The 16,188-nt window shown below is 44.9% G+C and overlaps 1 protein-coding gene across 4 annotated transcripts in view; it reads right to left on the bottom strand.

Annotated features, from left to right (window-relative positions):
* Positions 1–16,188, bottom strand: part of CDH13 (cadherin 13) — a 1,039,621-nt gene that overhangs the window by 573,248 nt on the left and 450,185 nt on the right. For all 4 annotated transcript variants that reach the window (XM_049622721.1, XM_049622720.1, XM_049622722.1 and 1 more), the window contains exon 4: positions 5,829–5,945. In XM_049622721.1, coding sequence (XP_049478678.1) covers positions 5,829–5,945 — 117 coding nt within the window. The remainder of the gene's footprint in view (positions 1–5,828; positions 5,946–16,188) is intronic.

Here is a 16,188-nt window from a genome sequence, read left to right as displayed (position 1 = left end):
AGGAAAGAGTTCTAAGTCATGGAAATAGTAAAGGCATATGTATGAGTGGTGTTGCTGCATGTAGAAATAAATTATGCTATTCATCTCTGCAAGAAGTTTTGAATATTGAGTTTCTGGACATCTTGGGTCTTTTATATTCAAATTTCTCTTTTTTTCATGTTCATTTATTTTTGAGAGAGAGAGAGAGAGAGAGAGAGAGAGAGAGAGAGTGTGTAGGAGCAGGGGAGGGACAGAGAGAAGGAGACATAGAATCTGAAGCAGGCTCCAGGCTCTGAGCTGTCAGCACAGAGCCTCATGTGGGGCATGAACCTGTGAAACGGGAGATCATGACCTGAGCCAAAGTTGGAGGTTTGACTGACTGAGACACCCAGGTGCCCCCAAATTTCTCTCCTATACACTAGCCAGTGGTAAATTTTAGTTATTGAGTAAAACTCCTGGTTCTTTTTAAGAGGAGAAATTAGGGGCGCCTGGGTGGCTCAGTGAGTTAAGTGTCAGACTCTTAATTTCGGCTCAGGTCATGATCTCACAGTGCGTGAATTCGAGCCCTGCGTAGGGATCTGCGCTGACGGCATGGAGCCTGCTTGGGATTCTCTCTCTCCTTCTCTCTCTCTGTGCCTCTGACACCCCCATCACTCTCTCAAAATAAATAAATAAATGTATAAAAAATTTTTAAAAAGAGAAATTAAACTGCTGTAAATTTCTGAGATGAGGCATGTAGTCAGACTTGAATAAAAACTGTGAAATCGTGGATTTGAAAAGGGGTGGAGGGCTGATGGTGACGACACAGAACGAGTCAGGCAGTAGGACGGGGCTAAGTCTATGTTTTTAGTAGGAGGGTGAGACTGAGCAGTGCTGGGGATCTAGGACCAGATTTGTGGCCCACACAGCTTGGCACCCATGTGTTCTCAAAGTGATGCAAATGGCTATTACGTGGAGTAAAACAAATTCAGTCCTGAGCCACTGGTTCCTTGGCACCTGTTTGCAAAGCTGGGCATAAATGGGAGGTACAGACTACGTGCATGTGGGGAGATCCCTACTAGACAGTATGCCCAGAACTCTGAGCAATATTTAGGAACTGCCATAAATTACCCTTGTGGATGATGTGCATTCATGACACAATCAAAGCAGAGTCCTGGTTGAGTGGTTTTCATGATTTGCTCTAATGATCTATGTTGATTCCCTTTACGAAAAGCACACGGTCCAATTACATATTTCTCCCGTCCTGGGTTAAAGATGTCCTTCTAAAGGCCCGTTCTACCAATTTATAGGGGATATAAAAAAAGGATTTTCAGTAAAATGTACTTTCATTGGTTTTGATGAAAAGGGTTTGTGATGAAACTAGAATCTCTAATAAGCATTTCATAAATGACTTGTCTTTCAAACTTAATATAAAACAGAATAAAATACGTCTCCCAAAGACCTCCTTGCTGCCCCACAGATTTAAAGTCCCCTGCTCTCAATCAACCAGGCCCAGGAACTCAAAAATCTCTAAAGAGGCAATCAAATATTTATCAGTGAAAGTTGGTAAAACTAAGAAATTATTTATGGCTCAAATTTTGAAATAGTCACACTTTGAAGGGGGAGGGAAAAAGCACCTGGTGGCAGCTACGCATTTCTCTTTAGGGCACACACTCCCGGATCTAGAGCTCAAAAACGGGAAGGAAGTCACAGGTTTGAGGGAGCATATTCGCAACTGGGTATTTAAGCCATTTTTCAGAAACACTGAGGGAGATAATGTTAAAGCTGTTTCCAAATTCCAATAAGTTAGCCACTTACCGACTAATTAATTATTTGGCAGATAAATAATGCATCAACCAAAACTTTGTCTAGCCCCCAGGGCTACCTGCAAAGCCTTTCTGTCAATACACAATTCTGCATGGCACAGCCTCAACTGAGAAAAATCTCCCCCAGAGAGTGGATTCACGGCAGCAACTTGCTTTTGATGTCTTTACCCTGAAGTGTGTGAGTCTCCTTTCTTTAAAAGGCATTTATGATAAAATATGACAAAAAAAAAAAAAAGAAGAAGAAAGAAAAGAAATAGGTACTTAGTCTCCATCCATCCTCTTGAAGTGAAAGACAAAAAATTATTTTTGAGTCAACACACCAATTCTTCTGTTTTATGATAATGTTGTATTTAGTTAAGCTTAATTTTCCTCCAACATTGTATTAGGAAATTTCCAAACAGAAGAAACGTTGAAAGAAATTTTCAGTGATCGACCTTATGCCCACCACCCAATTCTACCATTAACATTTTACTAAATTTGTTTTATCATATATCTATCCAATTACCCAGCCCTCTATCCATCCTACTTTTTTTCTTTGGTGCGCTTCAAATTCAAATAATTAAATTTAATTTTAATGTTGTTTTAAAGAGAGTAACTGTCAGCAAAGATATTTCATCCCATGTAAGAGAATTCTCAGATTGCACTTAGCGGGTTAAGAGCACAGGCTGAAACCTCAAAGAGTTGGCTTGGAATTTGTTTCTGCTACTAACTGACTGTGTGACTTGGGACAGGTGACCGTCTCCCTCTGACTCTGCTTACTCTCACCCTGCACACTGGAGGATGACCCTCATGGGGTTGCTTGTATGAGAATTTAAGGTAATGGGTGAAAGGTGCTTATACTTCACAGCATTGGACAAATAATGTGTTTGTGATGATTTTTTTCTACTCCTCTATAATCCTGTGAGATTAAGGATCCTGTCTATTGCCTTTTGTCCTTAAATCCCCAGCCCCTAGCATGGTGCTTTGCAAATGCAGATGCAGAATGTGTGCTTAGTGATGCGGATTGGGTTGAATTTCAGAGATCTGCCCACCTGACACGCAGCGAGTACGTATTCATGGAGAGAAGCAAGCACAGTCCTCTCCAAAGGCATGAGACAAAAAAAAGTTCAGAAAATGAGGTGGGAGCAGAAGATGAGCCAGGGAAAATGTGGCCTGCAAACAAACGTATTTGTATTAAGTTTGGTGATGGAATGGAGTCCATCCGTGCCCTGTCCCCTTCCTTGGACCTCACCTTTTCAAGGCACACCAGCAGGCTTGCAACTGTCTCCCCCAGGCCTCAGAAAGCTGTCATGCTGGCACCCAGAACACAGGGAAGGCTGGATGTGCTGGAGAGTTTGTGCCTTTGTGAAAGATCCTCAACCAAAGACAGATGGGGTTGGTCTGTAAATACCCCAGCTTTCTCCCCCCGTGGAATGTGCTTTCCACCATTCCCTAGCACGTCCCCTGGGGATTACATTGCAGTCACCTGCAGTGGTAGTTGCCTTGATAAAGAGACCTTTCCGTTGGCTGTTTTCCTTCCCTGGATCACTTCCATTCCCCCCACTCCCCTCCCTTACCAGTATTCTCTTCACCTCCTACATAAACTAGTCACATTTGAATTCTTGTCTCAGGGTCAGCTTCTGGGGGAAACCGAAGTGAGGCCAGCGTCCTTATGCGTTCATAACCACAGTCTCTTCTTCATATGGCATTCTACACTCAAGTCTGATGTGCGATATTTATGCAGTTAAGAGTTGCCTGACTCAGAGAGTTTGAGTGGGCGAGGAGGACGTGTCTCCCTTCTCCCCACCTCCCCAGAACTCTCTGAAGATACCTATACACTGTCTCAGAGCTCAGCAGAGCATCCCTTGTTAGCTCCTGGTGTGGGGCTGATGACGGTGAGGCATAAGACAAGGTGAATGGATACAACCAAGCATGCACAGAGGGAAAAAGTTCCTTTAAGGGTATAAAGAGCATGGAGAAACCAGTAATGTCCATCCAGGTATTCCCAACCAGGTGGTGCTGATATTGTTGGTCCATCACTACTCTGGAAGGAGGCCTGGTGTAGCTCAGGGGTTCTCAACCCTGGCTGCACCTCAGAATCGCCTGGGATTTAAAAGAAAACTGCTGATGCATGGTCCCCACTTCCTGACCAATTGAATGGATCTTGGGAGGCGGAGCCTGGCGAGTGTCTCTGAACTTCTCTAGGCAACTCTGATGCACAGTGAGGGCTGAGACCACCAGACTTACGTAAACGTCTAAAGAGCAAGGATGCAACTGGTGTCTCTGAAATGGTTTGGGGGCAGAGTCTTGTAGCCTTGAGGAATCTGGTCCTTGGTGAGTGCCACTCTTGGCTTCAGGGACACTGACACAAGGGCCATCGCGGTGGTTAGGGCTGTCCACAGAGCAGGGCTCCTAAACCCCACCACCGCCCACTTGGAACAGCTCTGCTCCCCTTTGTCTCCTGTCCCGGACCCTTAGCGAGGTTTTGCTTAAAGAAAGGCATCTTTGGCACAGCGGTAGCTTCAAATCTCAAATATGGTGATTACCAGGACACTGGATTATTGATGCCTCTAATTTCCAACAGAAATAGATTTCTAATGGTCCAAATTACCTTCACTTCTGGTCCAGGCCACCATATAACACCCCCTTTGGCAGATCTTTCTGTGCCCACTGCTCGTAACCACTCTGCTCCCACAAATCATTCCCTATGAGGCAGCCAGAGGGCCTTTCAGTGTGCGCACACACACGCACACGCACACACATACCCCAGGGAGAACCTCCAGTGGTCTCTTGCTGTGTATACAATGAAATTCCCACTTGCCATGGTGTCTGAAGCCACTGTGACAGTCCAGATTCTCTGACTTTAGCTCTTACCACTCTCTTCCCCACTCACACTGCAGCCATCCAGATGTTTTGCTCCTCAAATACGCCTCGTTCCTTCCCACCTCTAGACCTTTGCATGTGCAGTGCCCTCTGCTAAGAGCGCAGCTTCCCCAGATCTTGCTGCGGCTATCCTTTTCTCACCCCTCCAGTCTCCATTCAAACACCATGGTCTCAGACCAGCCTTCCCGGCCATGTACATGAACACTGCTGTTCCTCTACTCCCTGGCCTTGCCATTTACTCTCTTCCCGAAGAGCTGCTTCCGCTCCTCACAGAATTTATTATCCTCTGCAATTTTCTTGTTTGTTTATTTCCTCATTGAAATATAGCCTCCCCACTATAATAAAGCTCTATCACACTAGGGGCTTCTCTGCTGTTCACGCCAATATTCACCCAGTCCCAATCTTGAAGTCTCGCATATAACAAGTGCTCCTTATTTATGTAATGAATGAGTAAATAGTTCAATAGCATCCAGCCATTAAGGTCATTCACTGAACTAACCACCACTGTTCAAATTCCAGGATGACCCAAAAATACGAACTGGTTTACATTTGATTCTCCATGTTGACTTTCCTACAGGGAGAGAATGTGTTGATCAAGCAACACCAGTATTTCTGCCCATTTAACAGTGAACATTTCTTCCTGGAAAAGTTATTCCTCTGATTCACGTGACAGTGTTTTCTGGGTCTGGCTAGTATGACTTAGTTCTTTGGATCTTAGTATGATCTTAGTTCTTTTTAGAGAGCTGACCCAGGGTGCCACTGGACTTACACATTTGAAAATTAGGATCTAAATTAGGCCACATATCATACTGCTATACTGGTATGGTATGGCATGTATAGTATAGAATCTGGCTGGTTGCCTGGACATTATCTTAAAAGCAATGAATCTATTAACCAGTGACATCTTCCTGACACAACTTTAGCGTGCTTGTATGACACATAGCTCTCCAAAGCATGATATTCAGAGGTATTATTATTATTGTTTTTATAAATTCCTTTTTTTGTTTGTTTGATGGCTTTTGTCATTCTTTTATTGGCAAAACCATCTGGTTTCCTATCATAGAGGAATAGAGGCCAACTTCAGGAGGCCACCAAGATGGTCACAGTCAGCTTGCCCTGTGTATGCTTTCCTCCTTATTAAAATGTGCCTTTGTCACTTCATTTGTATTTTGTATGACTTACCTTGCCAACATCTCTTGGGAAAGGCTGTCTCTGATTCTCTGGAATTAAAATGGGAGATACCACGATGGACCTCTTTTGTCTTGGGACAGGAGAAGTTCTTGCAAATTTAAATATATCCTAAAAGAGAAAAAACCCAAAATCAATCGACTAAATAGCCCCACGGAAAGGATGTATCACTCTGCTCTGAGATATGGTTCCTTTGTTGCGAAAGCATAGGGCTGTTTGGACATTGTTAATTTTATTCTATCAAACCTCATTAGCGTTAGCAAGTACATCGTTAGAATCATACTAAAGCTGACATGGTGATTCACAATGACTACCATTAAACTCTTTAATCCCATCTTCTGAATCGTTCTATTCACAATGTCAGTCTTGATTTATACATCCTTCAGTGCTGGGATATTCCCGTTCTTAATCTGCCAAGGGAGGAGATTATGTACCTGGTCACGAACCCCCAGAACCCACTGAATATAAAAGCTACTGGCCTCATGGCCAACTGCAAGGTGTTTGCACTCATAAATGCATAGGGAGGAAGGGGCAATTGCTAAATTCCACACTACGCCAGGCATTATGGAGACTCCTAGTCTATATTTTGTCAAGGAATATTTGTTACTATTAGTGGGCCAATTGTTGGAATGCACCACCCATGCACTATGCCCCCAACTTCAATGACTGGAACAACACTGTCAGGATTTCCGCCCTATCTGTAATTTAACTATTCAATGACATACATGTGTGCAAACCAGGAAACGTTGTGTCATAATTTTAAATAAAGACCAGTGTTGCTTTTCATAAGAAGTAGGAAACACATGAAAATAAACACACTGGAGACAAAAATGAGGGTATTCAGCTTGAACTAGAATCTCGGGGAAAATCAGCTCCTCTTTCTAAAAGGAAAATAAGCAAGGGGGTAGTGGGGCATTAAAGCGTTGTTAGCACCAAGCTGAGACTTTCCCCTTGATCTGATCAGAAGACTGAAAGTGGAACATCATTTTCAGTATATAAACCAATCTCATTCAATGCCAGTACTAGCTGAAGTTATGTTATATATCATCCAAATCGTCTTGAACTTTGGATGACAAGTTCCTACCAAAGTGCGGCAAATGGTATTTAAATACCATCATTGATCCACACTCCACAAAACGATGTGTATATTTGCATATGTGTGTGTGTGTGTGTGTGTGTGTGTGGTGTGTGTATGTAGTTTTAAAGAAAAATCTATATAAGAAAAGTCAAACAGGAAACAAGATCAGCTAAGGCTAAGAAAGCTTCTATGATCTTTCTCTAGATTTTGGTGGCAGTGTAATCTCATGGTTCTCTTGTGGAACACAATCGGGCAATAATTATTTATCAGGAATCTTATACATGTTCATACCCCTTCACTCAGTGATATCACTCCTAGGAATACATTCAAATGCTAAATTCAAAAGGAGAATAAACCTATATGCAGGCAAGTGTTCACCAGACATTATTTATAAAGGGTAAACATGGCAAACAACTTAGACATTCAACTGCAAGACAAGGTTGAATTTGGGTCCATTAGCAAGAGACACTCTTAGATGGTTACCAGTAATGTAGGTGCAAAGACCATGTTCTAACCTCTAATACCACATTTGACTGCTTCCATAATCACCACCATAGACTACGTACAATCTCTTAAGTGGGCATTAGGCAACGTGCTGGGCACTTTACATGTGTTCACTCTAATATTTGCAATTAATATCTCTAGTAAATCTTGGTCTTCCTCAAACAATGAGGAATATCAAGTTTATAGAGGTGGCGGGGCTTGTTCAACTCACCTAGCTAGTAGAGGGAATATCTAGGATAAAATGTGTAGGGAAACACAGAATGCAAATATTGGGCATCTTCTCTTCTTATATAAACATGGAAGAATGATATTTAAAATCTCAATGCATGAGTGCAAATAAAACTGTTTGGTCTCTGGGAAGACAAAATAATTAATATTCAGGTAAAGACAGAAAACTAGAGTGTGTATATGTAATGGAGAAAAAGGTAGAGGGGTTAAAACAACAACAAATCCACCCACCCAACCAACTACCACCAACAAAATAACCCGGCCTAACCAAGCAAAAGACAGGCTAGAAAAAGGGAAAATGAAGTAGACAATAATAAGACAATGAAAAACACAGTGGATTATATTCACAGAACACTGACATATAACATCTGGGAAGATTCTGCTGGTTTACTAGGGAGTACCAAAAGAATAGAAAATATGTAAAATATGTACAACATATGAATCTCATTTACAATAAAAAGAATCTTGAGGTTCAGATGAGAGAATGTCTCAGAAAGCCCTCTTAAAAGATTTAAAGTCCTATGAAAATATAAAGAATAGGTGATTTGGCTCTGTGAACAGCAAAAGTAGGCTTTAGTTCATTATGAGAATATATGCGAAAATGTGTCTAAAATAATGAAAAAGCACACTGTGTCGTCAATAACAAACTTTCCATTGTTTGTAATAAAGGCCTTATTTGAGTTTGCAGGTCTGTGAATGGGTGATATTTTTGTTCTCATGAGTACTTAAGAGGTCAGGCCCCTGAGTCCCCATTCCCACATCTGGTGTCCTCCTAGCTTATTATTAGCAAGCCAAGCCTGAAGTGGCCAGTCCATTTCCCCAACTCTCAAAGCAGCCCAGAGCTTAGCAACAAGCACAGCTATGTCAGCCCTTGGGTCAAAAATGCCTAAGAAAAGAAGCAGGAAGCTCTGAGCTCAAGATGGCAAAGTGCACGTAGAAGGGAACAGGGTAGAAGGTGGGAATGACTGATTTTAGAGATGTCTCCATGTGCACCGGAGTCCTCCATGGTGGGCGTGTTAAGGAATTGCTGGGGCCAGGACATATTACGTCACCCAACTTTTCGCCTTACAATGGCGGAGACCTCAACAAATACTTGTCCATGACCGAGATTTTATGCCAATAGGTCCGTTTTTGTCCTTGTGATATATGTGTATATCTAACTGTATTTGTTGACAAATGTCTACCTGTATACTTGCTTGCGTGTCTAACTTTGATCAGGTCTGTGCTAAACGGTTTGTTGGTATGCTTTGAAGCCATGTGTTTCCGTGTGACAGGGACCATGTAGAAGCCATACATCTGATGTGACTGACAATCATACACTTTATGCATATCTAGACAGATGTGTTGTATAAAAATGTTTATGCCTAACTGTGTGTGTTTGTATCTGTCAGTCCATCATGTGAAGCCTTTGAATGCACCAGGCTGTGGTTGTAACCTCAAGGAAAGAAAACAGAAACAGTGGGGATAAAAAAATGCGACCAACCTAAGAGCTATTTACAGAAGGAGAAGAGATAAGGTGTGGGGAAGAATGGCACATCAGGGCAAAGGGGAAGCTGTCTGATGATCTCATGATGTCTTTTTTTTTAAATATTTATTTATTTTTGGAAGACAGAGAGATAGAGTGAGAGTGGGGGAGGGGCAGAGAGCGAGGGAGACACAGAACCTGAAACAGGCTGTAGACTCCAAGCTGTCAGCACAGAACCCAGCAGGGGGCTCAAACCCATGAAGCGGGGGATCATGACCTGGGCCAAAGTCGGATGCCTAAGCGACCGAGCCACCCAGGTGCCCAAAGACCTCATGACTTCTGATGTTGCCACTGCCAAGATAGTGGGCAAAGAGAAAAACAAAAAAACAAAAACGGCAGTTCTGGGTACAGGTGTTGCATGCTGTAGACAGGTAGACTTGAGGGGCTGTTGGATATCCCAGAGAGATTTCTAGAGAGGGTATCACGAATTGTATTTGGGAGGGAGCAATGGATGAGGGAGAGAGTTATCACAATCAACCACAAACAAGGGTAGCTGGAAGGAAAGGCAAGGCTGACATCATCCACACTATGTGCAGAGGGAAGAGGCAGGAACTCAACCATTCACTGGGTTTCTGAAAAGGCCAGCAAAAGCCATAGAAAGATTAGGTGCAAAAAGGGAAAACCCAGAAGGATGACGAGATACGAATGTCAAAAAGCAAGGGGGACATGACCGTATCACCCAATGCAGACATCCCCTCCAACAACCCAAAAGCCATAAGGAGGCTGTCGGGCTTGACAATGAACAGGTATTGATTTTAGGAAGAGCAGCTTACCAGTGTGTTAGGGTCGAATTCAGGAATCAATGAGAAGTGAGGGCTTTGGTGCAAAAGGAAAGGAGAGCCTCGGGAAGGAAAGAAGGGACTTGGGAAGAAGTCTGTCAGTTCAAGGGGAGACCAGGAAGTGTGCTGGGCACGAGGAGGAAAGGGCTAGCGGAAGGAAGTCATAAGCATGGCTGCAGATGAATGCAGAGGACAAGTGATGGGGGCAGGTGCCCCAAGGAGGCGGGAAGGAGGGGATCAGCAGCAGTGAGCCCAAGAGAGGAGGATGGAAACTGCTTTCCTTGAGGACAGAGAGAGGTTGAAGGGGAATTTCTCATCTGTGAAGGAAGGTAATCTGCCCGTGCTCCTGATTATCAGAATGAAATGAGAAATTGTGTGGGGAAGCAGTCTGTGCTCTGCAAAGAACAGCACAAAAGTGAAGGATGGGTCTTATTAATACCAGGACAGGGATGTGAGGAAATGAAGACAAGCCACTCAGTCCCTTTTACGAGTGAGTAATTCAGCTGAGGGTGGCCTAAGGCCAGATCTTAACGCAGACACACACGGACCCACAACCGTCTCTAGATTTCCAGACCCGTCAGACGCAGGCACACTAACATCAAAATCGGCATCAAACACAAACACTCACACGTGCACGTGTACACACCCACAGACTCACACATGCTCATGAATAGATAACCACGCAACAGCCACACATGACAAGCCTAAACCCAAGGACACACACAACACACACAATACACCTTCCTGCTTGAAACCGAGATGGTTTCCTCAGCCACAGGTGCACATGCACAGGCGTGTGCCTCTCATGGGAGCCTCCCTACAACCCTGAACTGGCTGGACAATGATCCCCAGCACCTTTGAGCCTGGAACAGAAGGAGGGCTGCAGCAGCCTCAACCAATTTCACTTCAGTCAAAGGGCAGAGCTGTGTCCTCGGGGAGATGTGCTCTTGCAGGACTTTATTATAGGAGAATTGCACCCCTTCCCAGAATGTCTCTCCTCTCCTGCGGGCTCACCGGAGCCTTCACCTTCCTTTTGTAGGGTGTTTGGGTTTACAATCCCATTTGCTTTCCTCCCTTCTTCTCAATCTCAGGAGAAATTGGCAGTGTCTTAGAAGCAAGGTTCACGCTCCCTGGGGGTGTCATGTCACACAGTAAAAAGAGCATGCTGAAAATAAGGGGGAGACCCCTGCAGCTGTGGACAGGGGAGGGGCTGGGGGGGGCAGGGAATGAGGAAGGAGGAAAGAAACGAAGATCGTGATGAGGGCAGGAAGAGTGGATTCGTATTCGTTCATTTATTCATTTCTTCAGAAACTATGCGTGGAGCCCTTCCTCTCTGCCAGTAGTAATTCTAAGCATCTGGGAAAGTGCAGCGTACAAGAGACAAGACTGTCCCCATGGAGCTCAGATTCTAGAGCAGGAAGACAGACAAACAGAACGATGGCCCAGAAGCACAAATAAGTGGGAGGGGGGGATAGTGAATGTGTACAGGGTGGGTGGATGCTGACGTTTTAGACAGAGGGTCCAGGGGAAGGGCCCACAGGTGGCAATGAAGGATGAAGGAGGAGGGAGCCATGTGGGCATAGGGAGGAGGGACTGCCAGGCTGAGGGAGCACACCTGGCTTGTTGAGCTGCGGGGAGGCCACCTGTTTGGCAGGAGCACCTGAGGGGACTGGGAGGAGACCAGTCAGGGACCCAGTAAAGGGAATTCAGATACTGGCATGACAAGTGAGTCTTGGGGGGAGTGCGGTTTAAGCTGAGAAATGACAGGAGCCCACTTACAATTAAAAAAAAAAACCCAGACATGTTATGTGGAGGACAGATTTACAGAGAGAAACATGACGATGCTTCTTTGTTGTGTTTCTTCCTTTTTCCAGCTCTGCCTTCACAGGGCACATGGGTCCCTCTGCAAATGCTGGTCTGAGTGTTTGATTTGGGGAAAGGCAGAGCTGGCGTCCCTCTGCACTTACTTCCTGCAGCATCTTTAAGGTGTTTTTGAGGTAGAATTTAAGGACCAGCAAATTCACCTGTTTTTAAGTATGCATTGCAGTGGTTTTCAGGAAATGTACAGAGTTGGGCGGTCATCACCACCATCTAATTTTAGAACTTTTCCATCACCCTGAGCCTGGCCACAGGCTGCCACGAATCTACTTTCTGTATGCACACATTTGCCTTCTTGGGATGTTTCAGAAAAGAGAGCCACAATATTTTCCACAGTGTTTTTGTGGACTTGCCTCCATGGTGTGAGGGTTGTGAAGGAGGGAGGGATGTAGCCAATACCCAGTGACTGGTAAGGGACCCGCTCCCCTCTCCCCAAGTGGGCCCACGTGCAGGGGTCACCCAGAGTCCCTGCTGGTCCCATGATGGCTGAGACTCCCCTTCCTCTCACCCCCACCCCCCAACAGGTGCGGATGCCTCCTGACACCGGGATCCTGTCACAAGCTTTATTACCACAGATCCCACCCATGACACCCATTAAGGCAAGATGCCCAGAGTTGATAACTACAAGGTCCAGGTGCTCCAGGAGTGGAGGACAGAAAGCTTTTCCCAGATGGGGCTCCAGAGCTGGAACCCGACTCCAGGTTTTGGTTGTCATTGTCCCCTCCCACACCCAGCTGAGGCCACCCCAAGAAAGTAGTGAGGTTTGAGAGGAATCACCCTGTTCCCTGTATGCAGAACACACGGCCACAAAGGAGCTTGGACCTGTCTAGCCATGAGGATCTTCACGAGCCGACCCTCACATGAGCCGGCAGAGACTGGAGAACTGCTGTCTGCCTTTCTTTCTCTCCCTGCTCCTGTATTTGCATCAGGAAATAAATGAGAGGGAAAACAGTACAAACTTAATAAAAAAGCCACAAGCTTCTGCCCTTGTTCTCTCAACTACTATTATAACTTCTGGGCAAAACTGTGTGCTCAGAGGAGAGATTTCAATAAGGCAAAGCCTTACACAAGCAGCATCCTCTCTGGAGAGGCAGGGAGTTAGGAGAGGGCAGTGCCAGGTGAGACTCAAACAGTCAACCTGGCCCTGTTGTGGACAGTCTTGTAGATCAAGGTGGGAAGGTCACATGTTCTTCCCAGACAGTGGGGAGCCTGGTTGATGCAGCGGTGTGATGCTTTGGGGTTTGAATACCACGTACAGGTTAAAGAATCCTGAAGATCATTCTTTGGGAGAGTTTGAAGCTTGCATTCCAAACTCTAGTCTCAAGGTCACAGAGCCTGTTTCTTCCGCATCTTTCTAATCCAAAGATTTACTTGGCATCCTTGTCCTGGACTCACTAGATCTGCTATAGCAAATACTGACATTAATGGAGTAGGAGTGTACCAGGCACCGCGCTAGGCACACTGTAACATTATCTCATTTAACCCACCCAACAACTCACAGGTAGAATTGCCATGCCTGTTCCCCTGAGGCTCAAAGGTGTAAGAGACTCAACCAAAGTCAAAGCTGTTAAGCAACGTGAAGGAACCCTGACATCTGTGACTCCAGGGCCCCCTGCTCTAATATAAGCCTGATGCTTTTTGTCTCCACAGGCCACAGCTGGTGACCACCTTTGCAGGGAGGTCCACGTCTGCAGAACAGAGTTCCTTGGCCCTGTTTACTCAAGTGTGCTTGGAGAATCACAACTCTACTTGTGCAGAGGATAGAGAGCAAATCTCAATCAGCCTTTGGCTAAAAGGATCAGCTACCTATACTGCAGGGGGACAGCTTAATTGTCTGCAAATTTCTGCAAATGAATGGAGCTGAAGAAATCAATCTCCAATTTATTTCATTCTTGCAGCTGATCTCCTTGTGCTGAAAGTTGCCAGGAGGAGGGTCTGTGCTTCTCCGCTCACATTTCGTATGCAATCAAATGTGTGGTTCAGCCAGCATTGCTGGACCTGGGGCGAGACTTAAAATTTGCTTTATTAACTCCTGGGGCTGAAGTTTGCCTACTTAAGGAAGAAACAATCAACAAACATCAAAGTTTCAGCAGCAAATTTAGGAGGTTTGAGAGCCAAGATACTGATGAGGGCTTGCTTCATTTCCAACAATCTATTTCCCAAATATTCTGGAGGCCAAATGTCAGCTGTGCTGTCATCTGCTGTAGGTTCACTGCACAGAGTTTTGATGACAATCAAATGGGGTGATGTGGAAACTGCCCATTCGTCCTGCAGAGATCACCCCACGGTATGGCAGCACACATTGCATGAAGGAAGAGTGGGGTTGAAGGGGAAGATGATGGCTGGTGGATCCATAGGGTGGGATGAAGCCAGTCTGCTACTGTGAATTATGCCACACATGCTTTTCAAGGGTTGCTGGTATGCAGATGGGAGAGATGGATATAAGCCACTGTCTCCTAGAGTCCCCACACCCCACACGCTTTTCTAGAAGTGATCTCCAGTGATATCAGAAACAATGTCTCCCAGGATGAAAGTCACCTATCAGAGATTTTGGGGATGGCCAATCTAACAAGTAACCTTCCAATGGAAGGACTGATATCAGAGCCTCTGAATGATTAGCACCAAAGACGTAATAAATACCCCAATGTAATGAATATGACAATTATTTCCATTGCTATGTGTGGTTAGGGCAGAAAAGAAATGGCTTTGCTCAAAGAAGTCAATGGAGACGAGAAGGTTTCATCAGAAGGGTTTGTAATTTGAATGGTGCTTCCAGAATTTCTCTGTCTAGCAGCCAGGAAAATCTTTTAAAATCTCCCCCTTCCCCTTACTAATTCAATATTTGCCTCCCCTTGTCAAAGGATGGAGCCTCCAATGCCGGTGAGGCCTAGGAGGGGGCAGCAGGTTTGGCTCTGGATGACATCTCTGACCTTAGGTGCCCTCACTGTCTTCCTGGCTCTGCTTCTGCTGCACAAGCCCTATAGGGATCCACAGGTAAAAGCTTACCTAAGGGCTCTTCACCTAGCAATGCACCCCTCCCCGCCCCTCTACTTGACTCTCTTCTACTCTCAGCTTAAGAACCACATCCCCAGTCTCTTTGCTGCAGGGACTGCCTACTGTTCATCCTTCATCCAGAGCCCCTGTCTCAGCTTTTCTTTTTATTATTATTTTTCAATATTTATTTATTTTTGAGAGAGAGAGAGAGAGAGAAAGAGAGAGAGAGAGAGAGAGAGAGAGAGAATGAACATGGGAAGGGCAGAGAGAGAGGGACACAGAGAACCCAAAGCAGGTTCCATGCTGTCAGCACAGAGCCCAATGCCAGGCTCGAAACCAACGAACTGTGAGATCATGACTTGAGCCAAAGTCGAATGAATGCTCAACCGACTGAGTGACCCAGGCATCCAAAGATCCTGTGTCTCCTCTTCTGCTCACACATTTCACTCAGCAGCATCGGTCTGTCAATCAATGTGCGTCTGCCACACAAGGCTCCTGGCCCCAGAAGGGCAGGAATTGTGTCACCCTAGTTTGCTATTATGTCCCCCTGTACCTAGCACAAGACCGGGCATATAGCAGGTGTTCAAAAGGTATTTTTTAAATAGTTTTAAATGAAATAATACATACATACATACATACATACATACATACAGGGTTATTATAAGAATTAGGACAATCTAGGTAATGAGCTTAGCACAGTGTCTGGTTCAGAGTATTTTCTCCGCAGTTGTGTCTAATAAGTAAATGAGCAGGATGTCCATGACTCTTCTTATTTCCTCTTCACCATGGAAATCTGTTCTATAACAACAATATTACTGCCACACTCAGTTTGGACTTTTTCATTCTAGAATTCTCATGGCTTTTTGAAGTAACTGAATCTATAGAAATTTTTGAGGGGCACCTGGGTGGCTCAGTTGGTTGAGCGTCCGACTTTGGCTCAGGTCATAATCTCATGGTTTGTGAGTTTGAGCACCACGTTGGGCTCTGCGCTGGCAGCTCAGAGCCTGGAGCCTACCTTGGATGCTGTGTCTCCCTATCTCTCTGTCCCTCCTCTGCTTACACTCTGTCTGTCTCTCTCTCTCAAAAATAAATAAACATTAAAAAAAATTTTAAAGAAAATTTTCAGAAGTTTCACCCCTTGAACCACTCAGTAGAAGACCATTACTTTCTGGAAGAGATGACAGTGAAGCTAAGATCTGAAGGCCAAGTGGAATTCATCCAGGTTCGAGGGACAAGGAGAAGGAAGAGTTCCGGGCTTGGGGAACAGCATGGAAGAAGGCACAGAGGCAGAAGATGGCCAAAGACCAGAAAGGTCTAGGGCTCAAAGAAGCCCCAAGAAGAAGCTGGAAAGAGAGAGCCAGATCCAGT

The sequence above is a fragment of the Panthera uncia genome, assembly GCF_023721935.1.
Source record: "Panthera uncia isolate 11264 chromosome E2 unlocalized genomic scaffold, Puncia_PCG_1.0 HiC_scaffold_20, whole genome shotgun sequence".
In the NCBI taxonomy this organism is placed as follows: domain Eukaryota; kingdom Metazoa; phylum Chordata; class Mammalia; order Carnivora; family Felidae; genus Panthera; species Panthera uncia.
The sequence above is the reverse complement of the archived record's forward strand: the minus strand, read 5'-3'. Positions and strand labels throughout refer to the sequence as shown.